The 27,224-nt window shown below is 38.1% G+C and overlaps 1 protein-coding gene across 2 annotated transcripts in view; it reads right to left on the minus strand.

Moving 5' to 3' along the window:
- Positions 1 to 2,124: 2,124 nt before the first annotated feature.
- Positions 2,125 to 27,224, minus strand: part of SEL1L (SEL1L adaptor subunit of SYVN1 ubiquitin ligase) — a 60,888-nt gene continuing 35,788 nt past the window's right edge. For both annotated transcript variants that reach the window (XM_004055539.5, XM_055361853.2), the window contains exons 10-21: positions 26,981 to 27,135; positions 24,182 to 24,238; positions 21,585 to 21,653; positions 19,488 to 19,565; positions 18,356 to 18,418; positions 16,960 to 17,047; positions 16,494 to 16,642; positions 15,394 to 15,559; positions 14,777 to 14,851; positions 13,352 to 13,524; positions 8,812 to 8,940; positions 2,125 to 6,387 (exon numbers count right to left, since the gene is read on the minus strand). In XM_004055539.5, the coding sequence (XP_004055587.3) occupies positions 6,178 to 6,387; positions 8,812 to 8,940; positions 13,352 to 13,524; positions 14,777 to 14,851; positions 15,394 to 15,559; positions 16,494 to 16,642; positions 16,960 to 17,047; positions 18,356 to 18,418; positions 19,488 to 19,565; positions 21,585 to 21,653; positions 24,182 to 24,238; positions 26,981 to 27,135 (1,412 nt within the window). In that variant the 3' untranslated portion in view covers positions 2,125 to 6,177. The remainder of the gene's footprint in view (positions 6,388 to 8,811; positions 8,941 to 13,351; positions 13,525 to 14,776; positions 14,852 to 15,393; positions 15,560 to 16,493; positions 16,643 to 16,959; positions 17,048 to 18,355; positions 18,419 to 19,487; positions 19,566 to 21,584; positions 21,654 to 24,181; positions 24,239 to 26,980; positions 27,136 to 27,224) is intronic.

Consider the following 27,224-nt stretch of genomic DNA (forward strand, 5'->3'; position numbering starts at 1 on the left):
GGAAACATAGGGAGACCCTGTTTCTACAAAAAATAAAAAAATAGCTGGCCGTGGTGGCACACACTAGTACTCCCAGCTATGCAGGAGGCTGGGGTGGGAGAATTTCTTGAGCCCAGGAGTTTTGAGGCTGCAGTGGGCTCTAATTAAGCCACTGCACTCAGCCTGGACAACAGAGTGAGACCCTGTCTCAAAAAAAAAAAAAATTTAAGATGTTAACCACAGAACATTGTCCAAATGGTAGGTCAAAGAAAATACATGTACAGGTTAGAACAATTCAAGTAAATTCTTCATTAGTACTTAAGGGAAACAAAATCAGCTGGAAGGCTCCCCAACCCCTCACTACCATGCACTCACACACACACGCACAGCCAGCGTTAGTCTCTACTCATTTCAGGAGATTGCATTTAGAACAAAAAAAGTTCAATTAATCAAATTTTCCTAAGAAAAGCATCTACGAGCATGGCCAAAGACGAAGGGTGAGGAAAAGCAGGTGTGCAAACTCTGAAACCCACAGCTGGGCTTTCACATCCTGAAATAAATCTGTTTCCAAGAACAGAGATTTCTGTTGCCCACATTTGAATCTTGAATCGTGTAAAACTCAATGACATATTCATTTTCGAAGTTAGAATCCTTACTTGGGATACCTGAATCTCTTATCTCCCAAGACTTATGAGGCATTCTTTCCAAGTCTGAGAGGTGAATTAACAAGGTTATACTGGGCGGTAGAGAAGAGGCAATGGGAAACCGGATTGAGCAGCAACAAATTATTTATATGAACATTCCAAATTCAGTTAACTAACCACATTCCACTCAACTTACATGAGAAAAAATTGTGTGGTTTTTAGAAATGGGATTTAACATACAATTCAGCATTAACATTGTTATGTTTAAAAGAAATTAACCCAGATAAAAAGAATTTGGCCTCTAGGGAAAATCAGAGTTCTACTCAAAATATACTACTACCAATAAACTACTAGCGTGGTGAATTTTCAGGATCTAATTAAAAGCTTGTTCAATTTGATGGCAAAGTAGTGACGTAAGTGACATGAGAAGGAATGTACCAAAGCCCATTACACAGCAGTACCTCCTTTTGAACTGACAGGTTCTAATGCTCACTTTTCCTATTCGTAAAAAAATACCCAAAAAAGTAAAAACTTTCCTTTTTATTTTTCATAGTTTCTACTACAGAAATTCTGATTTTTTTTTACTTGCATCTAATTTGTGTATCTGCTGTAACTTAATGTAAGCATACTTCTAAGCTGGTATAACCAACCTAAACTAGCATCATAAAGGAAGTTAGGAAAGAGGCTGTAGCTCATCAAGTTGCAGCCAATGAAGATGGAGGAGGTTCTAATGACTTGTCAGAAAGAGGCTAAGTGGTGAACAGGCATTGCCCCAGGTTGGATGGTCACCTGCTGGTGTTAAGGCTCTGACATCCGACTTCCCCCACAACTTTTAGGTCAGTCAAGGTCATCTGGGGTCACTGACTGTGCTCCCACAAGTATAATTTGAGATCTTGAGATCTGACATCTCAGTTGCCACAGTTTGCATCACGTAGGCTTTTTATCCAAGATCCAACGCTTCTGAGCTGGAACATTTTACCTCAGTTACCTCTTTGAGTTGCCTGCTGGGAAGCTGGGGGCCAAATGTGTAGCCCACTTCCAATTGCACTTTGTGTACATGTTCACTCTTGATTTAATATTTTTTCATTTCTCCTTTACTCAGCATATTTAGTCTAAATGTTACTGTGTTGTACGTGTCTCTGCAAGTCCTCTTAAAAAATTCCTGGGACAAGGTAATGCATAAACAAACTTTAGATAAATAATATTATAATCAGGCTAAAGTGAATCACGCTTACTACATATCAAGGCTGCTTCAAGACAAAGATATCAGAGATTTAAAAGATAACATTTCTTAGCAAATTCATGTTCTCCCTAGGGCAATATTGGACTTGTAAAAATCTGAATTTCAGGAGTTTAAAATGAAAGATAAATTCAAATTGCCACAAGTGAATGTTTTCAGAAGCTTCTGAATTTCCAAAAAACATTAAAAAATTGAATCATTCAGCTTCAAAAAAGTCTGTCTGGAAAGGTGCTTGGTTGTGGTATATTACAGCATACAGGATAACCAGAGGTGGAATCTTTATTTCACAAGTTTCAAGATACAGTACAAAACGATTCTGTACATCTCTCTATTAACAGGATTTGTTTACACAATTATATTACACTTCACCAACCTTTATACTGCATTTCATTAAATACAAAATACATTTACAAAAAGAGTCTACCATGGTGTTCCTTCACAATGCCAGCTTAAGGTCTTTTAAAACTTCCTCTTCTACATATTTATAGTGGTTACATCTTGATTATATCAACATTATGAGTTTTATGAGTTTATTTTCTAATCGAAGAGAATAGTGTCAGCCTGTTTCTCAAACCAAATAGGAAAAACAGCATGTGAGATGATTCCCTGCACATAACCAAGGAATCCTTTTCATGCACACAACATCGGACTTTTACTTGTGCAAACAGTCACTTTAACATACAAATCATCTTTCCTTGGGATCACTTTAAATTTTCTTGAAATACCAAGTGGGTGGAGAGCTTCTTTTCAATGAATACCACACATTTAAAATCCAGATCGTGCCTCAGGCATTCAGGAGTGTTATATTTTAATTTATATTTGAGAGTGATGACTGATGAAAAATATTTGCATGAAAATAGAAATTTTCTTTTGTTCTGATCATTTCTTACATACTTCTAGTCATAATAATGTGTAATACATATATATATTATGAGATTCACTTTCAAAACAAATATCAGCTGTCACTGAAATATAGCCCTGCTTGTCTTGGCAGGTAAAGGGGCTGTTTTCATGACACATCTTGTTTTGAAATGTGCATGTGAAATGTTAGTCCGAACCTCTGTAAAGGAAGTTTTTGCATATGTAGTTAGACATTAATACACATGCTGTACACATAAAGAATTGTGTTTTTCATTTATAGGCCTGCATGCATACTTCCAAAACACTGGTTTGAAGAATGAACATGAGGATAAAAGAAGGGAGAGAAAGACAAAGCAAAATAAAAAAAAATTCCTATATATATATTAATAAAATACTTAAGTTTCCTGGAGGCATCAAAGGCTCTTTAAATAAATCATCAGATCATCACCAGATCACTGGCAGGGGTTTCCAAAACTTCCCAACAGTACAGAGACAGAATGGCTTAGTGGTAAGACTCTCACATGTAAGGTAAAAATTAACCTAATATGCAGAAAAGTAACAAATCCTTAAGAGTATCAAGATTAATAATTTATAAATTCATCTGAGTTAAGTGCTAAACAATACATTTTGAAAAGAAGTCATCTTTGATTTACTTTTTCTTTGCCATTGACTGCTAATCAAAAATAAGCCTTACCTAGAAAACAGAAACTGAAACTTCAAACACAGAGACAGAAAAAAAAAACCCACCAATGCTACCTCTGTAAAATAAAAATAGAAGCAAAATGAATAGTTTCAAGACAGTCGGCTAACCAACAAACCAATGCACAAGAGAATACTAAACAGGGTATTACTGTCATCAAGTTCGAAGGCAGGAAGACAGACTAGAAAAGGTCTTAGGAGAGATGGGCTACCATGGACAAATGAAGCCACACTCTATCTGTTAAATCTAAATTCTAACATTAAAACTCCTGAATCCTGGAGTTAGTTTAATGTCACTGACATTAACTAGCTTTAGTTATTGTCATTTTATTCAAATGGATGCCATTTGATTAGGTAAGTATTGAGCATTATTTTAGGAGAAAAACCAAACCCAACTCCTATTTGCTTAGGTACCATGTCCCATGAACAAAAAAGAAGGAGAGCGCAAAGTATTTTTGAGACAGTCTTTAAGTGAAGCCATAAGAACTAAGTTATTTGAAAGACACCATTCACAAACTGCTGGCAGCAAGTGACCCAGGGTAAAACGAAGTAGAAACAAGCCAAGAAAAGGAAATTCAGAACATTAACAATAGAAAAAGGCAAGTGGTAAACTAATAAGAAGTGTGTTTTTATATGAACAACAAGACTGCACTTTCCCATCCAGCCTTAGGTGGCACACGCTGTTTTAAGAAATGTTTTCTCAAAGCACGTACTCAATGGAGGGAAGGAAAGTTAGATATAAAAATCTTGCTAAAGGAAAAATGAGGGTGGATGGCAGAAGAAAAAAGTGAAAGTTGGTAATCATCTTGGGTGGTTTTTCAACTTTTAAATAAATTATAACAGTTCCTTCTAAAGGAAGTGTGGCTGCTACCGTGGATTACACTTATTTTGAAGCGGGGAGAAGGGACAGTGGTGGAGACACCAAAGTACTGTACCAACTGCACTCAAATCTCTACATGTAAGAGACCAAACAAGTCTCACTATTTACAAGAGTTGCCTAAAGCAACATTACACTTAGGAAGGGTAAGTTTCCTACCTTTCACAGATATGCTTTCATACATATGGCTCTCTTGGTGACCAACTCTTCGAATTTGGAAGCAATTATCTGGGAGGAAAGTTTTGCTTACCAGGTTTCCCATAATTCTCTAAACACAAAAAGGTATACAACTTCATATATAAAAGCCTTCATGTTCATTATAGACTAGTTAAATCTAGTTCTAACTACTACCCCAACTTCAAAAATCAAAGCAGTACAACTCTACAAGCAATAAACTTTTCAAGTTTTCTGGCAGATGAGGGATTCTGGGAAAAAAGCATGAAGGTTAGTATAAACATACTGACATCAGTAGGCATAGAAAACCTGCTCAGATACGAATGCAGTCTCAGACAAGATACAGGCTGGTGAACACCACCATCTGACAATAAAATGAAATACAAATTCAGTTTAAGCTTTAATTATTTCACGTGTGTAATTATATGAAACTCTTCAGTTTTTTTCCCATACTATTTAACCAGACAATCCTGAAGCATAGTAACCTTGATTTTCCTAATGTTAACAGTGAGAAAATGGTGACTATGATAGCTAAGCAGTGGCTGGCTTTCTATTATAATATAAAACTATCAGAAATAAAAAGATACCTGAATAGTATAGAACAGTATAAACAGGTTTTGGCTTTCATCAACCACTGAGCTTAATCCATCTTTGATTCTCTGAGTTTTAGTATTATAATAGTAGTCACTGTAAGCCATATCCTGGCAATGATATTTCATATTTAAAGAATTCAGGAAGGTGATGTGTTCTTTGTGCAAAAAGAAATGCAAAGTAAAATAAATCCTGGGAACAAATGCTTCAACTTTAGGAAAAGTGTGTCTGTGTCTGTGATCATGGTACCCCAACCAGAGTTCGTTTTGTTTTCTAATTTCTCCCACTTAGTCCATCCTCTGGCTTCTGGATCAAGGCTCTGTATATTCAAAACAAAGAAGCAAATTACAGAGTAGGTGGGGCAAACTCGCGTTAGCGCAAGGAGTCAGTTCGCAAGGTTTGGCATAAGTATATTCCATTCCAAAGAAGTAAAGCTCACAAAAAACTCCTTAACAAGGCCTTTCATTCTTTGAAGGAGAGGAGTATGGTATACCGTGTGACAATCACCAATAAGAAACCTCCCAACCTTCCCTTTTAAAATAACGAATATGCTGAATATGTCTAATTGCATGTGGACTGGTAAGAGTTTCTCAGTTATCGCAGTTCCAAAACACTTTCAAGATAGCTTTTTTTTTTTTTTTAACTTAAAAGGCAAGTTCTATTTTCAGACTTTCGAACACGTTTAAACTTGCAACTGGGTTTTCCTTTTTACATTGATCAGTTTTTAGTGTCGATGCACAATACCTTAAAGAAGGTTGACATTAAGAACTTATGCACACTGAAATAATGACCAAAAGGAACCAAGAAAGATAGCTGGATACAGTAGACGTTACTTTGAGTGTCTCACATGTTTCCAGAAAAGAAAAAAAAAAGCCAATGAAAGTTGTTATTCCATATGGCACTGAAACAAACATTCAGCTCAGTTTAGGTAAGAGTTACTTATCCCTGAAAATAAAGGCATCAGATTCTAAGCAGCTTTAGGAATTCAATGCTTCCTTGTGCCGTGCCTCTTCTGGGAGGTGACCACTGATCCAAGGTCCTAAATCAAATGCAAGTGTTGCCAGCAGATAACTTCCTTCACTGTCACTGATCAAGGCTGGACCCAGTGCCTATTACTGTGGTGGCTGCTGCTCTGGTGGCCCCTCCTGCTGGGGTGGAGCTGGCCGTGGCCCTGGAGGCCTGGGTGCAGGCATGTCTTGGTGCTGCCTTTGCCTGTAAGCTATAACTGTTCCCAACAGCAGCGCAATGATGGTCATGAGGTAAAGGTCCCACTCAGGTCCCAAAAGCTGGTCCATATCAAGTTGGGTGAACATATCTCGAATCTTAATGAAAATAATATAGAAACCATTATTATCACTAAAATGTCAGGCAAGGAACTGGAAAAGTTACATCACCAGAAGTAAGTACAGAAATTAAAATAATCGGTTTTAAAAACGTTTTGCAATGTGTGTGTGTGTGTGTGTGTGTGTGTGTGTTTAAAGCGGTTTTAAAAGCCTTCAACTGAAGCTCAAAATAATGTGTCTGAGGAATTAAGCTATTAATTTATAATAGCTGACACTTAATATAAAATGTCTGACAGTGTTCTTTCCACCAGTAATCCAATACACTAATTTTAACCATTTTTCACAGAAAATATTTGGAAAACAAAACAAAACAAAACAATGCTGGGGCCAGGCGCGGGGGCTCAAGCCTTGTAATCCCAGCACTTTGGGAGGCCGAGGTGAGTGTATCACTTGAGGCCAGGAGTTCGAGACCAGCCTGGCCAACACGGTGAAATCCCATCTCTACTAAAAATACAAAAATTAACCAGGCATGGTGGTGGGTGCATGTAATCCCAGCTATTCTGGAGGCTGAGGCACAAGAATTGCCTGAACCCAGGAGGTGGAGGTTGCGGTGAGCCAAGACTGTGCCACTGCACTCCAGCCTGGGCGACAGAGCAAGACTCTGTCTCAGGAAAAAAAAAGAGAAAAAAACAGCGGTGAGCCAAGGGGAGAAATTAGTATCTTGGCACAGCAAACCTACTGGCAGTGACAGCACACCAGCTGGAAAGCTCTGTTCCATGACAGTGGGGCCATTTCACAATTCCCATGTAATTGAAAATAGGAATTCAAACATTTAATAGCTGAATGAATAATGCTTCTCAATTAGGATTTAACTAAAACACAAAATATTTAACATCTGAATTGAAACCTGAAAGTTATGTTCTTAGCCTATGATATTTTAATTGTTTTAGTATCACTGATACTTTCTGACTTTTATTATACTTACCCATTAAGAAAGTAAACATGGGGTATAATTTTTAAAATAAAATTACATTTGAAAGATCTCTATAACACGTTTGTAGGTACAGGTGCTAAATTTTTCTGGAAAAAAAATGACAAGAAACCACTAATTGTGTTCTCTGGGGAAGAATCTGGGATGGGAGATTTGTGTTCTTCTGTACTGTTTGACTTTCTTATGATCGATACTTATTAGTCTTATACTCTCTTTTTCTTTTTAGTTGGAATAACTAGGTGGTAGGATTATGGGGCGTTTTTACTGTCTTCCTTATACTTCTGTATTAAAAAAAACAGCAAAGATATAATATACCCAGTACAGCATATTATAAGATGAAGTCCTAGACTATAACCAACAGTTAGTAATAAAAATTGTGAGAGATAAAGGTCTGAAATGGTACTGAAAGAGAAAGAGTAAGCTGCCACACGATCAGCTTTTAATTAAGGGAACAAAGATTGTTTCAATTGGCAGCGGTTACAGCACACCTGACTCATGCTACCATGCAATTATAGCAACTGACATTACACATGTGTAAGCGACTGGGAGGCCAGAGTCCCACAACACCAGTGCTCTGGAGCCCTATCTGTGGAGGACTTCAGCTGCATGGACTAGACAAGTCCATTTCTTTTCACTGATGCTGGAGCAGCATGGACTACATTTATACCTGTGACACACATGAGGGAAAGCCCATTCTTGAATCTAAAACTGAAAGACATTAACAAAACGGTGAAACATCATCCTTTTCTGGTCCTGAAGAAACTTTCCTTGTCCTGAATAAGCCTATGTTAGAAACAAGGGCTCTGAACATCTTAGGGCTTTCAGAGTGAAATGCTCTACCAGTTAATCCATTCTAGGGACTATAGTACTGGAAACAAAATATAAAGCTGGCAGAACCCAAGAGTACCTACATACCAGTATTGCCAACTAAAGTTGGTAATTTTGAAGAAAATGGGTAACCCACTTCCTATACAGGTTCTCCCATTAGCCTATTTAAATAATTCACGCTATTTTTGGAGAAAATTTGGGTGGTGTTTTCAACTTAATGCTTCACTATCGGAAGAATCTGAAGTACAACAACCTGGGGAGGTTCTCAGGTTCTTCTTTTTTTTTTCCTCTTCTTTTTAAGGGACTGGTTTGAGTCATCTGATTTAATGTTTACTGAATTAAATACTGTTTCAAACTGCCGTGAGTTAGTCTCAGTTTTCCCTAAACCAGAAAACATCTGCCTCCATGAAAAATGCTTTAGCATCAGGAAGTGTCAAACGCTACCTAAAAACTGCAGTAGCTGCTTCATGCCTGCATTTACCCCTCCCCTGATAAGGTCCTCTGGTACCTGAGCTGAGGAGAAGGGAACACACCCAATACCTGCAGGACACTCTTCCCTGTGCTTCTCAACTTTTGAAAAACAAACCTCCAGGACAGACCTTCCATCATTTATATTTTAATGAAAAGAGGCACGGACCACTTACGTTTGTTTCCCGTATGTACTGCAAGAAATAGACAACGCCCAATTTGCAGAGGGCTAGGAAGACTGGAACTTGTGCATCTGGGCTGGCTTCAGCTGCCATGTCATAAAAACGTTTTGCAAGGTGAATATCCTATAATATAGGTAAGAAACAAAAATGCATTTCTTGTCAAAATAAGTAAAAATATTTAGTGAACATATTAGACAAATTTATTTTACCTTTGAGGTTTTCATTTTAAAATGAGTTTCCCTCACCTAAACAAAAATGCCAAGCTTTACTTGGGTAAAATTCGTTTAATTATCTAACTGCTTAATATTGAAAAACTTAATTAAAAAACTCATTTTCCCCCAACATAACATCTAATTTGCTGTGTAGATATGCTGCATACAGCCATATATCTATGCATTAACACTGTTAACCTAGAGATTTCCAAGGGCGACTTCTGAAACTCACACTAATTTTTTGCTACTTAAAACTTCAATCAGTATTAGCAACGTCTGGTTTCAGTTCTGGACAGTGATCTTCAAAGTGGGGTAGAAACACTCAAGATTTTACAACAGATGACAGGCACGGTGGCTCATTCTTTTTTATTTTTTTTGAGATAGAGTCTCGCTGTCACCCAGGCTGGAATGCAGTGGCGCGATCTCGGCTCACTGCAGGCTTCGCCCCCCAGGGTTCACGCCATTCTCCTGCCTCAGCTTCCCGAGTAGCTGGGACTACAGGTGCCTGCCACCTTGCCCGGCTAATTTTTTGTATTTTTAGTAGAGACGGGGTTTTACCGTGTTCGCCAGGATGGTCTCGATCTCCTGACCTCGTAATCCGCCCACCTCAGCCTCCCAAAGTGGGCTCATTCTTATAATCCCAACACTTTGGGAGAGCAAAGCAGGAGGATCACTTGAGGCCAGGAGTTCAAGACCAACCTGGGCAACATAAACTGTCTCTACAAAAAATAAGCCAAATTAGCTGGGTGTGGTGGCGCCTGCCTGTAGTCCCAGCTACTTGAGAGGCTGAGTGGGAGGACTGCTTGAACCCAGGAGGCAGAGGTTGCAGTGAGCTGAGATGGTGCCACTGAACTCTAGCCTGGGTGACAGAGTGAGACCCTGTTTCCAAAAAAAGAAACAGATTTTACAAGAGGTACTTGCATGGACATGTTAAGGGACTCGATTCTGCAGTTCTGCAGCTTCCATATGTGCTTTTTCCTGAAAGGGATCTGCTGAGAATAGGCCTGTGTGCACAACAACGTTTCTCTGCTTCGCTTTGCTAAAGGAAGGCACAGCCCTTATCTACCCCACTCTTTCCTCAAGTGCACTGTCTTGGGGTGTAAAAACCTCAGGGGCTACCACCGGAAGAGATACCTTGAAATACTGGTTCTGGAGAAGGCTCCTTTATTGACTAATTATAAACCCTTATTAGGGCATCTTGTGTTTCCCTGTGTTAGATATATTTCTGTAAAGAGTGAAACCAGTCATTCTTAATTTTGGCCCAGGCTGGAGTGTTCTGAATTCAGATATGTAATAGAATGGGATGGTGGGAATTTTCACTTAAAAATCTCACTTCTACTCCCTATTATCAAAGAATACCAAACTCTTAAGAAAGAATTCCATGAGATATGAGGAAGAAAGGTTAAAGACCAAAAATGACTCCCCCTCCAAACATATTTAAATACAAGCAGTTATTTTCAGCTATTCCTTATTCTTGTCCTTAGCGTGTGTCATTATTTAAAAAGAAGAGCATCTTCAAATAATGCTAACAGTATGGTTAGTGTCTGAGTTTTTAGAAAAATATAACTCAAATGGTTTTTTCGACTGCTATATTTTTCAAGATCATGGATCAAACTTCATGTGATTCATACACTGGATGATTCACTAGGGTAATTAAATAGATTCACTAGTGTGTAATTAAAACTCATCAAATAATATGATGATTTTTTCCAATTATAGTCAATCCTCATATTTAATATTTTCCTAACTATATTAAATGGGGGATTGTTTTTAGTAGCATGAATATTTTAAACCTCAAAAGAAAAAAAATAGAAAAGGTGATCACGATGTCTTATAAAAAAAGTAATGGGACCGCGTGCAGTGGCTCACGCCTGTAATCCCAGCACTTTGGGAGACTGAGGCAGGTGGCTCATGAGGTCAGGAGTTCAAGACCAGCCTGGCCAAGATGGTGAAACCCCGTCTCTACTAAAAATACAAAAATTAGCTGGGCGTGGTGGCAGGCGCCTGTAATCCCAGCTACTCGGGAGGCTGAGGCAGGAGAATCGCTTGAACCCAGAGGGCGGAGGTTGCAGTGAGCCAAGATTGTGCCACTGCACTCCAGCCTGGGCAACAGAGTGAGACTCCATCTCACCGAAAAAAAAAAAAAGTAATGGAGTTACTGATTTTTATACATGATTATTTATTTTCATACATGATTATTCTCAAAAGCTAAACAAAAGTTCCCTCCCCCTACTGTTATCAAAGGAATACTATGCCTTTTATCATATTCTTTATTCACAAGAATTTCTATTATTAGCTATACAGTGTATTACAAATTAAATTAGAAGAACACATTTTCTTGTTTTATAAGCTATTATAAAAACAGATTAGTTATATCATTTTAATTTTGACTACAGTCAGTAAATTATTACTAGATGTACTCCATGAAAGCCATAACTTACATGTGATCTTTATATTAGTCATGTTAAACTTCACTTGAATTAAAAATAAAGTCAGGTGGGTGCAGGGGCTCATACCTGCAATCCCAGCACTTTTGGAGGCCAAGGCGCTTAAGTCCCCAGGGGTTTGAGACAAGCCTAAGCAACATAGTGGTACCCCATCTCCATTTAAAAGAAAAGACAGAAATCCGTCAGCCTTTCTGATAGAAGCTAAGTCTAATTTGGGACACTGGATGACTGGTTTGACAATAAAGAGAAGCTTCAGTTACTACATTAAGTGGCACAGATCTTCCAGAAGTTGAATGTACTGAGTTTGCTGCTCCTGAGCCTTGACTGAACTATATTTAAGTATCTAATATTAGTAATATTCTAAATATTAAGGTAAGTTTAAAATATTTACATACTGAAATTAAAAGAAAATGTCCAAATGTGAACAAAGCAGCAGCATTTTGTCAAGAAAATACCGCATTAGCAAAAATGAACTTAACTTTCCCTCAATCCTTAGGTCAACAAAGGGCCTCTAAGTGACACAGGAAGGAGTATAATTCACAGCCTATTTCATAAGTCTTGGTAAAGCCTTTTGTACTCTTCCTAGAAAATGAGAAAAGTGAAAGGTCCCAGTGTCAGGGAATGCATGCTTTCACAAGTCTCTGGTTTCCAATTCTTTGCTTTCAACACAACTGAAGAGGGACCTATCAAGTAGTCAGGAGATTGATCATTAAAAATAATTTCTAATGACAAGTCACTCTGATTTTTGGCATCTAACTCTTAAGGTAGTTTGAAGAATTAAGTGACCATGCTATAGTGAAACTCTTCCCATTTTCACATACATGACATTCTAGTCATACATTTAAAAAAATGAAAAAACAGAACTAATGTGAAATCCACTCAATTTTTAACAAATACTCCATTTATCTCATTAAAAGATGCATTTTCAATTAATAATACAAAAAGCAAAGTTTTATCAAAACGTATTTTGTAGATTTGATCAACAATGCATTAACTGACCAACTGTGACTAGTAATATCTCATGAATTTTTCTTAACACTTAGATCACTGGTAATAAAATTCAAAATGAATTTATACACTTGTTTGTTTCAGGTAAGTATGATACAGTAATCAATAAAAGACCTAAGCATTAAAAACAATACATTAGTATTACATTCTACAGAAGTCGTGGTAGAAAACATAAATTTAGGGAAACAGGAAAAGACGTAGCTTTCAATTAAAAAATTTGCTTGTATATTTCTAAAAAATTAATAATGGTAGGTGGGTATTAAATTATTGTTATTTAGATTCTATTGGATATTTTAAGGGTAATTAATTTTATTTAAAAATGTTAATGCTTAAAATAGCTGGAACTTAGACCCTTTGAAACTTAAGAAAAAATTTAAATGCCAACTTAAAAATGTACAAGGGGGTCCGTAGTTTTTCCAAATTCTTTTGAGGGCACACAGGAAAAACCTTAAGTCATGAGTCCAGAGAATGACAGACTTCATTAGGCAAGTATAAGAATCAGAAATAAATTTATCAGTAGAATACATTTAATTTATTTCAAAATAATTTGAAAAGAATAGAATTTGGCTGACGACGGACAGATAGTTTCTCAAACAAGTAGTTATCAGCAGAGGAAGCACTGCACTTCCATTTTCATGAGTCTGTCTTCAGCTTAATCCCTAAATAAAACAGCGTGGATAGCAGTATCTGTGCGTGCTGGAAGACGAGAGATGGAAGGGCAGTCTTCTGAAATATTACAAATCAGTCCCATAATTTAGTGGCCTGAAATCCAACTGAATGTCAAGGAAAGTCTATTTTCTATACAAATGCAAGTATTTTCCCCAATCACAATTATGTGATTCAAACGTGTTTGGAAGCCACACTCACCTGTTTAATGCCCAGTCCTTTCTCATGCATATATCCCAGATTAAACATAGCTTGTGCACTGTGTTGCTGCTCAGAAGCCAGACGGTAATGAATAAATGCAGTTTCATAATCTACATCGGTGCCAAATCCATAGAAATGGTAGTCTCCGAGCTTAATTCTAGCCACAGTATAGCCTTAAACAAAAGTTAAATGCAGAACTGCCAACAAAGTATGTTTAAAACAGATCAAACTTTTTTCTCCTCCCATTAACATGCTTACATAAAACAAAGAATTTTAATTCATAGTACACAAACTTTGTAACAAATCCTTTCAGCCAAGTTATAAAGTCCAGTAAAAATTTAAACTAGAAGTGTAGCTCTTCTGCAGAAGGCTTTGGAATACAGAGAGGTAAAACCAAGTTGGTGTGTGTGTAGGGGGACAGGTTTAATATCCCTAATTCAAAAAGCTGAAATCTGAAATGCTCCAAAACCTGAAACGACATTCAAAGGTCATGCTCAAAGGAAACGCTCACAGGAGCATTTCAGATTTCAGATTAAGGATGCTCAAACAGTATGTATGTGCAAATATGCCAAACACACACAAAAAAACAAAAACATCTGAAATCTGAAACACTCTGGTCCTAAGCATTTCAGATAAGGGATACTCAACCTGTACTCCCTTCTTTCACAAACACTCCTATGTAAATGATCAGGCTCTACTTTATAATGTCATTCACATTTTAAAATAGTCCAGCTTGACCATTTAGGTTTGGAGAAGGAACAGGCAGAGAATGTTGAAAGGAACATGTATAAAAAATAAATATTCAAAAGAAAAAGAAAAGTCTCTTAGGTTTCAGACTAATGTTCTATCATACATTCTATTTAATTCCCATTTCACACAGTATACTGGCCTCAAACTGGAAACCAAAGAGTGAATCATAGCTTGATGGAAATGTGTAGTACAAAGACTTTACAACCCAATTTAGAAACTCTGGCTCTAGAAACTTCTGTTAAGAATAAATACCAATAATATGCAAACAAATTAAGTCACAGTATCTCTGCTTAATTAATTATTTTTTTGAGAAGGAGTCTCGCTCTGTCACCCAGGCTGGAGTGCAGTGGCATAATCTTGGCTCGCTGTAACCTCTGCCTCCCAGGTTCAAGCGATTCTCCTGCCTCAGCCTCCTGAGTAGCTGGGATTACAGGCACCTGCCACCATGCCCAGCTAATTTTTTTTGTTTTTTTTTAGTAGAGACAGGGTTTTACTATGCTGGCCAGGCTGGTTTCGAACTCCTGACCTCAAGTGATCCTCCTGCCTTGGCTTCCGAAAGTGCTAGGGTTACAGGCGTGAGCCACAGTACTCGGCTTCATGATTTAATGTTCATGGGAGATAAACAACATAGGGAGGTGCCTGGGTGAAACTCTTATCTTAGAATTAATCACTTACCTTGAGAGGCGGCCCTGTTCCAATGTAGCAAAGCTCTGGGATAAGTTTCATTCTCACCTACGATGGTTGCTTCTCCTACAGGAAAAGAAATGAAATACAAATCAGGCATTTAAGAAAAGGCACTAGACTTAATTTTCATTTGCAAAGTAGGAAGGACAGGTGAAGCATAAGTTAAACAAGAATTAGGACATAAGAATTAAAACAAATACTGAAATTAATTACTGAACTAAAATAGTGAGTTCAAAGCAATCACTGGATGCAAGAGGGCACTACTTTGTGAAACATGTTGTATCTATAGAACCAGTCACGAGACTATTGAGCCACTTTTCTACAGTGTTGGGAAAACGGCATTTTTGTATCCACTGTATTTTGAAAAATACATTTATGCAAAGTGCTTAATTTTAAAATGAATGTCAAATCCATTTCTACAGTCAATTCGTTATAAAACTAACTTTGATGGCTAAAGTAAAATATTAGTAACTTAGGCCTGTGTGTTCAGTTCCAGTTACAATAATAAAGAATGTTTCCTAGTAGCTTTTCTTTTTGAATACATTAAACAGTTTACTGGTGTGAACTCATACATTCTAAACCTAAGGCAGGACTAAAATGAACCTTACTCTGATCAAGAATAAAAGCTGCATTGCTTTGTGCCACTTCATAGCCCTGTTCAGCCAGGAGGAGGTACTGGATCACTGCAGCATTGTAATCGCCATCTTTATAGCTGTTATAGGCAGTCATAAGCCTTTCAGACCAACGGCCTCGTTCACATACATTCTTAAACAACTGTGTGAGGTGGGGAAAAAAAAAATCAGAAGAAGAAAATAAGAAAGATATACCAGAAAATCACTTACGCACTTTGGTTACACATGACTATTAAGCTTGCTCCTTCAATTTCTGGCAGCTTTCTTGAACAGACATAAAAGTTTGAGATACTTATTTAAAGTTTTCACTTACTCTTTAGAAGTCAACAGGTTTATAAAAAAAAAACAGTACACAATTATTGTACTACAAAAATGACCATTTACTCTGCCCGGGCACTGTTGTAATGATTTATGTATATCACCATTCTTAATCTTCCCATGAGATTCATGAGGAACCACCCTAGGAGGTAAGTCCTGTTAAAAGCCCCATTTGACAAGTGAGTAAACTAAAGCACAGAGATTTAGAAACTTTGCTAAGCATTTATCAATGTCACTCTAAAGTGCCAAGTCTAAGAGAGAGCTAAGAGACAATTTCCAATTAGGAGATATTAGCATTCCTTTTTGGAACATTTCATTCAACTTCTTTTTCTTTCTTTCTTTTTTTTTTTTTTTTAAGAGATAGGTTCTTTCTATGTTGTCCAGGTTGGTCTCGAACTCCTGGGCTCAAGCCTTCATCCACCTCAACCTCCTAAGTAGCTGGGACTATAGGCACGTGCCATTGTGCTCAGCTTATATATTTTTTTGATGCTGATTATTATCAGATACTGTCTTAGGTGCTAGAGATACTGCAGACACCAATATCTCCCCTTATACAGTTGATTGTAATAGGGAGACACTGAATAAATAAGTATGGTAATTACATACAGACCCCTCGGTCTTCCCTCAGTATATCAAAGCTAGGTAGGCTGAGTCTAGAACTATAGAAGAAAACATACAAAAAAAACAGAATTGAAAGCGCAGACTTTCCTGCTGGGCAAATCAACTCCCTACACACAAGCTGGTAGGAAAGACCTTACCTCCACTGCAGTGTGACATGATCGCATCACGCCGGTGCCACTGGCATGCATCTGAGCTAGGTTATAGAAAGCCAAGATATGGCCTCCCTGAGAAGCTAAATTAAAATACTTCAAGGCCTGTTTATAATCTCTCTTGACTCCAATGCCGTCTGTAAGAAAAAAAAAAAATCACACGAGATAATAGACTTAAGATTTAGCTAAGTATCAGAGAAGGCTTATATATGAAGAATAAAACTCTAATGAAAGAATTCTTACTGAGTAAATATGTGAATCTAATACAAGTTAACACACTGATACAGATTAATATAATTTACAATGAAAAACAAGATGTACAAATCATTGAACTGGGAGAACATTTAACCAGCCAGAATTTGATAACACCCATTTCCATATCATAATGCCATCTAGTAGAAAACAGCTTAATTTAGATCTTGGTGTATCCATCATTAATTCCAGTGTTACTTACTATAGTACATGGAACCAAGCTGTAGCTGCCCATCCACCCAGCCTTGTTCAGCAGCTTTCTGGAAATACTTAAGGGCTAGATCATAATTCTGTAGAAAAAGATGTCATATGATGAGAAAGCTCAAAAGGCAGACATACTCAAAAGTTAAGAGATTTATTAAAAAAAATGAACAAAGCATATAAAAAAAATTCCCAAAGAGCCATTAAAAAGACCACTTTCTAATTCTTATAATAGATAATAATATACATTAAGTCATAGGGGGATTAATATTTAAGGTGGTGAAGAAAAGTAAATAGAGTTTTTGTGAAACAATTTGTATGCTGCTCTCAGAAAGCATAAAAACTAGTAGAACATCAGACCAGGAATTAAGAAACAGTCAATCTTCTCTGCTAACCAATCAACCCTTTTTAAACCTCAATTTTCCTAAAATTAAAGAAAGAAAATTATCTCCTTATTCATTTATTCCGTGTACCTTACCAAACACTACGATTATTATACTTCAAAGGTCATATGTATCCAAGAAGAAAAGTTAAAATAAAGGTTACTACTGAATTTTAGTGTCCTAGAATGACTAGAAGGCCTCAAAATGAGAACACATTACTGTCTTTTGTGTTAGAGAATACCTATAGATATTAAAAACCTAGCTCTTAAACCTAGCTCTTAGTTTCAGCCTCAAATTAAAAGGACATATTACTTGGAAAGATCATATAGAGAAGGAAACTGCAATGTGAATCCAGGGACATCCAACATGAGGAGGCTGCACAGAAGGATGAGATGCAATGGCCAAGGAAACCCAGACACAGACAGAACACCAGGGAAGCGAGAGGTCAAGTGAGGTAGAACCAAAAAATGTCAATTGGACCGACATTTAGGAGGTTACTGGTGATCTGTACAGAGAGTATAGTTCCATGAAGCAGAAGTTCGATTGCTAAGAACTCAAGAGTGAATGACAGCAGCTTAGTTTGACTCTGAGTGAAGGGCTGGGAGAAGACAGGTGGTAGCTAGAAGGGACAAAGGGCAGAACAGAAAGCTTTCCTCCTCCTCAATGGAAGGCAGTTATGCATTTTGTCAGGCTTGAGTAAAAAAGCAGGCAAGGAGATGTTTAAGTCCTGAGAAATGGTTAGAGGACGTGGGGTAGAGAGCAGAGATGGAAGAACAAGAAACAACTCCATACCTCTGGGAGAAAGTGCCAGACACAGAGCTGTTCTAAGACAGCTGAGATGGTGTCTGTCGGGTGTGGGGTGGTAGTGAGACAAACTCAGACAACAGAAAGAGGTTCAGCTTTGCTTACAATGGAACAGCCCCACCTGGGCTGACTGGAAGCTAATTAAGGAACACGTCCCTACCTCTCCAGCTGACTGCTCATTAAAGAGAGAATGTCAGACTGAACACTTACAACTTGAACTCCTCTCCCATAGAGGTAGGCCATTCCAAGCCCACTCTGTCCAACTGGGTTGCCCTGCAAAGCAGAGAAATCAGACAAAAGAGTGAAAAGAATTCATTCAAAAATAGGCAAGAATAAATAACTGCAAAATAAATCATTTATAAGCATATTCAAAAACATGTCTTAGTACTTTTCAATTCAAAACAAAACTTTCTTCATCAGACTAAACATAATATTGACTTTTAGACATCTGGGGGCTTTGGGTAATTTGCTGAAAAAGAGTAAATAGTAAATTCATTTAGAATTACATTTTGTTGACTTACTTTATGACCATCTGTACCATGAATTTATGACATAAAGCATGACTAATGTATTTCATCAAAATGAAAGGCAGGTCACATTTTTGCAGTTTTTCACTGGTAACATCCCACTCTGATAAAGAGGGAAGATATCATGGAACACCTTGTAATAATAGCATAATCATGTAATAATAGCAATGCTGCTATCAGGTGACAAAGATATCCTTAGGATTATTGGAGTGTCATGGAACAAAGAGAATCACTGTTTTGGGACTAGAAAGAAAAAAATCTAGAATTTGCCTAAACTCAGAGGGACAGAAGACATCTTTAAAAAGATTGTCATAGCATTCCTTTGGGAAGCATTCAAGTGACATCTGGAACTACAGTAACATGTATAATAGTTGACAGAGAGGTTAAGTGTACATACCGAAGACATACAAGATTTCAGGTACTCATATGCAGTTTTCTGAGCCAAAGAAAGCCTAAATTATGTACTATGATTATCAAAAGTACCCTATTATGTAAGCTTTTAAATTTCATGTTGTGATACAAATAGGGTAGATTATATAAGTTCAAGTTCCATTACTAAAAATCAGTATTTCCCCGATTAGGAAACTTCTCAGTGAACCTTAACAATTAAAAATCAACAACTTGGTCCCTAAAAAAATTGCCTTTTATCGGGAGGGCTTTGTTTAATTAATACATTCACATGAATCATACTTAATATGCAGTTTCAATAATGTATAGCATGAGTTGGTTATGATTAATCCTTTAATATAACAAATTCATTTATTAAAATATTAGTAATATGGTACACATTTCAGTACACTGAGACAAAGCCTTACCATGTCAGCAGCTTTCTTAAAGTAGTGGAGAGCTGTCTCATTACTCTGAGGTACAATGTCACTTCCTTCCGAATACATCTGGAAAACAGATCCCAATTTCAGTAAGAGCTGTAACCCTCTCTCCAATTACATTTTTCTCCTTTCTCATCTCCCTTGGGTTTTGTCAGATCTCATTAAATCTTTCCAAAAAATTTAGAATTCCCCACAGGATATTTTAGAATTAAAAGCAAAGGCCGGGTACAGTGGCTCATGCCTGTAATCCCAGCACTTTGGGAGGCCAAGGTGGGTGGATCACCCGATGTCAGGAGTTCAAGACCAGCCTGGCCAATATGGCAAAACCCCGTCTCTACTAAAAATACAAAAATTAGCCAGGCGTGGTGGCGTGTGCCTGTAATCCCAGCTACTCAGGAGGCTGAGGCAGCAGAATTGCTTGGGCCCAGGAGGCTGCAGCTGCAGTGAACTGACAGCTTGCTACTTCACTCCAGACTGGGCCACAAAGCAAGACCTCATATCAAAACAAAACAAACAAACAAAAAAAACAAAACAATTAAAAGCAAACTCTTAAAAGCAAACATTTTAGTAATTATATACTCTGTTGCCATCTCAAATTTATGACTTATTTGTAAACATGAATACATAAAATCAGCTCATATATTAGTCTCAGAAGAAATCTTTAAGCCCAACATGAATCATTTTTCTCACTCTATTCCAGGGCAGTCAAATGGTTAGTTAGTTGCTTAGGATCAGATCAGTGATTCAACAAGGAAAGGGGAAGCTGCTTGCAGCATTCATTCTTCTTTCTCCTCTACCACTACTTTCCCCAGGATAAGATCACAAGTGGGTGTTAAGTTCAGGAAACGAAGTAACTAAAAGGTTTACCTGAAGAGGGTTTAAACACTAAACAATAAGAGCATCAGGTATGGAGAATGACGAAGGGCCAAGAGAAAGAAAAACAGAATGGTCAAGACTGTCTTTATTCACATACATGTTAAAGAAAAAATAAATGTAAAAAATAGTTTTTAAAGACAGTGACAGTAATTCAGAGCAAGAACCAACAGAGAAGGAATGAAACGTTCTTAAATGCTTAACAAAAACAGAGGGAAATACCAAGTTCTATGCTATGGAACAGCTGGAATATTTAAATGTAGTTACCACACCCCAATTACTAGTATGATCATGAGGCAAATCATGATGAAATCTCCCTATTGTAAAAACCTTTGTGATGATATATTCCATCTAAACTTCCTTACTTTAGGATTTAGTTATAAGTGAAAATACCCATTGATTTATACTATGTTTCAAAATAATGAAAAAGTTTTGAGATTCTTCCATGACATATGGAATTTATTTATAAAGTTTCTAGACTTAAATGTTCTGTTCCCTTGATTGAGAACACAGCTACAATGAGAAGAGGTGGGTCATGGCTATCACATTTAAGACAATTAAAAACTCTGCAGATAAATTTCAACAAACTCTAATTGCCTCTATTCAGCATGGAAGGAAACAGACAACTGTGAGAGTCTTAGCAAAAAACTGCACAGCATCAAGAATACATTCCTCATTATTGCATACAATACACAAAAAGTAAGAGCTCAGTGAGAGCTAATTTCAATGAAGAATTAACATACTGATGAGCAAACACTATTTTTTTTTTTTTTTAGATGGAGTCTTGCTCTGTCGCCCAGGCTGGAGTGCAGTGGCGTGGTCTCGGCTTACTGTAAGCCTCAGCCTCCCACGTAGCTGGGACTACAGGCGCCCACCACCACACCCGGCTAATTTTTTGTATTTTTAGTACAGATGGGGTTTCACCGTGTTAGCCAGGATGGTCTCCATCTCCTGACCTCGTGATCCACCCGCCTCAGCCTCCCAAAGTGCTGGGATTACAGGCGTGAGCCACCGCACCTGGCTGCAAACACTATGTTATATTTAAGTTGCCTAAGAAAATGCCTCAGAACAGCACTTTAAGATATAATAGTCTTGCACTAGAAATCTTATTTCCAATTTATTTTTGGTAAATTGTAGATCCTGAACACAATACATGCTAATTATGCAAACACCTCTTGCTATTACATAAAACATTCACAGGATGTACAGTACCTTTCCCAAAAAGGCCATGGCATGTGAATTGCCAGCATTTGCTGCTAAATTGAAGTAGTCAAATGCTCTCTATGAGAAAAGAATTTATTAAAATAATTAGTTTTTAACAGAATCTGCTTTTGACTTTCAGCCAAAATAATTATTTCAGGAACATTTAAAAAATCTTGTTATATTACAGTGCGTTAAAAACAAGAATGCCCAGTTGCCAATATTTTGAAAGAGAAATCAGTACATCTAGAAGTTTTATTTTACCAAATAACAGTACCATTTATCATTAAGTCACCGCATAATTATAGATGCAAAGAAATTTCTTGTGATGCCTAAACGTAAGGTACAACAAGCCTCCTGTTACTTACAGGCAAAGCGAACATCAGCCTGCTTAAAAGACATTTAAGAGCAGCTTGACTTCTTTGGTCTATTTCTCTAATGATAACCTGGGAGAAAGGAAAAACTAGAAGTCTTTCCAAGACATGGAGCATATTTTCATTGTTGTCTAAAGGAATACATTCCTCTTGTACTGTTTAGAGAAAAATTCTTGACCCTACTTAAAAATCACTTAAGTAAACACACTAGCATCAGCAGAAATTCATCATCACCACTCTCAACTGTATTGCAGCCCATTTTTGTTAAGGACCTTGTACCATTGGTTATTCCTCTTCTTTTCCTTGCTGACTTAACTTCTCCCTCTTTTGGAACCAGTTCCCCCTCAATCACATTCTATAATCTCATCATCAAAAAATAAAACTCAGCAGGGCACGGTGGCTCTCACCTGTAATCCCTGCACTTTGGGAGGCCAAGACGGGCGAATCACTTGAGGTCAGGAGTTCGAGACCAGCCTGGCCAATATAGTGAAACTCCGTCTCTACTAAAAATACAAAAATTAGCCTGACATGGTGGCATGCACCTGTATTCCCAGCTACTCAGGAGGCTGAGGCAGGACAATTGCTTGAACCCAGGAGGTGGAGGTTGTAGTGAGCCAAGACTGCGCCACTGCACTCCAGCTTGGGTAACAGAGTGAAACCCTGTCTCAAAATAAATAAATAAATAAAATAAATAAAAAATAAAACTCAAACCAAAACACACAAGATATGTATCTCCTTTAGACCCCCAATTTCTCTCCAATGATGACTGTTCTGTTAGCTACTTTCCTTCACAGCCGAGCTTCTCGAATAAATTGGTGACATGCACTTCAATTCACTCTGCAATCTAGTCTTAATTGGCTTCCATACACTACATCAAAAAAACAGCTCTTCAAGGCCAGTGATGATCTTCATATTGCCAATCTAAATTTCAGCTCACCTCACTCCACCTTTCTCTGCAACATTTGGCAGAGTCCATCATGGCTTCCTTCTCGACAGACTCTTAGCTTGGCTAACAAGATATCACACTCTCCTGGTTTCCATCCTAAGTCTACCTGTACCACCTAAGTCTCCTTTGCTGGTTATTTTTCTGTCAGTTGACTTCTGAACATTAAAGTTCTTCAGGGCTCAGTTTTGGACTCCATTCTCACTTTGCATTCTCTAAGCAATCTCATCTATTCCCATAGCTTCACACACCATCGAGATGATGGCAACTCCTAAATTTATATTTTCAGCTTCAATCCAGTCTATTCGACCACCTCTGAACACACTATCCAATGCCTGAACATACCCCTAAAATCTTCTCTTCTTGACCTCAACTTGCTTCTCCTCCAGCAACTCAATTTAAGCAAATGGCAATACCATCTTACTGGTTGCTTAAGGTATCAGCCCCCCTTCACTTATACCCCATCCATCCCTAAGTCCTGTTACATTTACCACCAAATACATCTTGAATCCACTACTATCTTCCTTTACCGTAGTTCTAGTCCAAGCCACATTCTCTCTCACCTGAACTTCTCGAATATTCCCCTCCCTGATCTGCCTGATTTTATTCCTGGGGTCTTCTAATTCATTTTCTATACTGCAGCCAAAGCCATTGTTTTCAAATCTGAACATGCTGATCTTTGTAGCTCCTTGAAGTGCTGCAGGGATATGCTGATGTGATCAGGCACTGCTTAATCTCAGTTCTGTTTCATGTACTATGGGCAGACCAGTCATATTCCTGTAGTATGGGCAGACTAGCCATATTCCTTCCTGTCTCTGGGCCTATGCACATACCGTTCTTTTTGGCCTGGAAGGACCTTATCTCCAGGGTCAACTTAAATGTTTTCTACTTCTCTTTACAGAAGTCTTCCCTGCCAAGCGGTACCTCATACCCATTAACCAATTATTGTATCTTTTAAATCTCCTTTGTAAGAATAACCACAATTTATATTTGGTGTAATCATTTAAAAAATATCTAATACTCCTATTAAAGTTAAAGCTCCAAAAGGTAAAAGACCAAAACTATTTTGTCCAATATTTCATGATGAATGCCTAGCAGTGAATGGCACATAGTAGGCACTAATATTTGTATTCTTCAGCTTTCTTAGGGGTTGGTTACATCTTGAAAGCTCATTTGTGATGGGTGTTTAAATGACAGAAGTTTGATACTGGCATTGACTTAGCAAGAAATACATTGGGAATATCATTTCCTGCTATAACTGAGGTGCAAAGCCCTAGGAACAGGGTAGTTACCTGATGATTCTGTTCTACTCCACGCCCTCCGTGCAGGTGCAGTTGTCCAAGACCAACCTGAAAATGATCACAAACAAGGCAAAAGTAAGTGATACCATCTGGCACACAATTAAAATCAGACCAACAAGAAATGATTTGGTCGTAAAATGGCTTCTGTTCATGACTCAAAAAACAAAAAGATTTAGTCTTAACTCCTGAAAATGCTATTCACTTTAATTAACCTAAAAATTTTGAAAAGTAAAAACGTGTACTTGTAATTGCAAAGTACCATTTGCGGCCAGGTGCAGTGGCTCACGCCTGTAACCTCAACACTTTGGGAGGTCAAGGGTGAATCACTTGAGCCCAGGAGTTGAAGAACAACTTGGGCAACATCGCAAAATCCTGTCTCTACAAAAAAATAGAAAAATTAGCCGGGCGTGGTAGCATATGCCTGTAGTCCCCGCTACTTGAGAGGCTGAGGTGGGAGGATCACCTGAGCCTGGAGAGGTCGAGGCTGCAGTGAGCTGTGATTGTGCTGCTGCACTCCAGCCTGGGCGACAGAGAGAGATGTTTTCTCAAAAAAGCAAAAAACAGGCTAGGCACCATGGCTCATGCCTGTAATCCCAGCACTTTTGGAAGCTGAGGTGGGTGGATCATCTAAGGTCAGGAGTTCAAGACCAGCCTGGCTAACATGGTGAAATCCCGTCTCTACTAAAAATACAAAAATTAGCTGGGCGTGGTGATGGACGTCTGTAATCCCAAATACTTGGTAGGCTGAGGCAGGAGAATTGCTTGAACCTGGGAGGCAGAGGTTAAGGTGTGCCGAGATCGTGCCACTGCACTCCATCCTGGGTGACAGAGCAAGACTTTGTCTTAAAAAACAAATAAGTGAATAAACAAAACAAAAAACAAAAACACAAAGTATCCTGCTAAAGTGGAAGTGAAATAAAGGCATTTTCACATAAATTAAAACTGAATTTGGGCCGGGCGCGGTGCCTCACGCCTGTAATCCCAGCACTTTGGGAGGCCGAGGCGGGCAGATCACGAGGTCAGGAGATTGAGACCATCCTGGATAACATGGTGAAACCCTGTCTCTACTAAAAATACAAAAAAATTAGCCGGGCATGGTAGCGGGTGCCTGTAGTCCCAGCTACTCAGGAGGCTGAGGCAGGAGAATGGCATGAACCTGGGAGGCGGGGTTTGCAGTGAGCCGAGATTGCACCACAGCACTCCAGCCTGGGCGAGAGCGAGACTCCGTCTCAAAAAAAAAGCAAACTGAATTTGTCCCCAGTGAACCTGCTCTAAAGGAAATACAAATGGGTGCTCTTCAGAAAAAAGGAAACTTACTAGAAGCTGGGAGATACAGTAAGAAATAAAGAGCTGGCTAGGTGTGGTGGCTAATGCCTGTAATCCCAGCCTTTGGGAGGCTGAGGTGGGTGGGATCACTTAGACCAGGAGTTCAAGATCAGCCTGGCCAACAGGGTGAAACTCCATCTCCACTAAAAATACAAAAATTAGCTGGGTGTGGTGGTGCATGCCTGCATTCCCAGCTACTTGGGGAGGTTAAGGCACAAGAATCGCTTGAACCCAGGAGGCGGAGGTTGCAGTGAGCTGAGATAGTGGCACTGGGCAACAGAGCAAGTATCTGTCTCAAAAAATAAAAAATAAATAAATAAATAAAAAGCAATGAAAAGGTAAATTTGAAAATAAATGTAAATTAATATGGACTGTACAAAACAACAGTATCTCATGGTACCAAAATATATAAAATCAAACACACACAGAATACTCTGAGATCTCTGTGCTGTCCTGGAAATGGTAAAAGTGCTCATCGTACCAGACTTTGATAAGTCAAGTATGCATGTTGTGACTGCTAGATAACCACTACAAGAGCAGCAGCATTCTGGCAGAGGGGAAGAGATGCAACAGGAAAAAGCACTCAACCAAAAAAGGGCAAGAAAGGAGAGAAGAGTAAACACAACAAGCAAGACACACAGAAAGCAAGTAAAACAGAAAATTTTAAGTAAACTAAATTTTACAATAATGTAAAAATAAGATGTTTAATTGAACAAGTTTATTATAATTTCTATCAGCTAACATTTAGATCTACGTTTCACTACGTTTTTTTTTCCTTAAGACTCCACTGCTAGTCTTAAAACCAACTGTTCTTAATAAGTATCTAATGCTCATCTGTACATGTCCTAAATTAGAAATAATTGCAAACTTAGTGGAAAAAAATATAAATGTTAAAGTTCTTTTTATTTTAATATCAAAAGAAGCCACGAAACGTGTGTGTGCACACATGGTACTTTGATGGACATTATACAACTTCCATTAAACGAGCTTACTTCTGTTCTTGACCTTGAAGAAATTATGATTTTAAATGAGCCAAAGAAACATGAGTGGTAAATAGCTCTGAAGAGCATCTGATATTGCAAATATTCCAGGGACTTCTTGTTTAGAGAAAGTGACAGTTTTCATCATTGGTGACTCTAGTAACAGCCTTCATCATTGGTGTTAATGCTGCTCTGTTCAAGCAGTGATTTTTTTAGGGGCAGTACACGGGAGAGTCACCTGGACAGTTTTAGGAACCCTCAATGCCTAGGCCCCATCCCACACTAACCCAAATGGAATCTCCTGAGAGTGTGAGACTCTTGGTTTTTTTTTTTTTTTAAGGGGCTCAGGTAATTCTAATATGTAGTTCATAATTGCTCAGGGCAATGAAAATGTAACTTACAGATATAAGTGCTTGCTCCCGTCCCCCACAGATTAAAATATACAATGCAGTAAAGATATTTGGTGAGATGTTCAAACACGTACCTGTGCTTGTACATCACCTTTTTCAGCTAGGAACTGGTAATATTGAATCAAATCTTCTTCTAGCATTCCACTGTTCATTCCTGGATTTTCCACTTCATCAGGCAGCCGTATTCTCTGTACTACTGAGCCTCCTGTTAGCGAGATATCACTAGCAACTGAAATAGAGGGATAAAATAATAAGGTGGAGGAAAATCAGAAGAATTGTTCGAGAGAGAGAGAAGTACAATTCTAGCTGCCAAACATT

The sequence above is a fragment of the Gorilla gorilla genome, chromosome 15 (genome assembly GCF_029281585.2).
Source record: "Gorilla gorilla gorilla isolate KB3781 chromosome 15, NHGRI_mGorGor1-v2.1_pri, whole genome shotgun sequence".
NCBI lineage: Eukaryota > Metazoa > Chordata > Mammalia > Primates > Hominidae > Gorilla > Gorilla gorilla.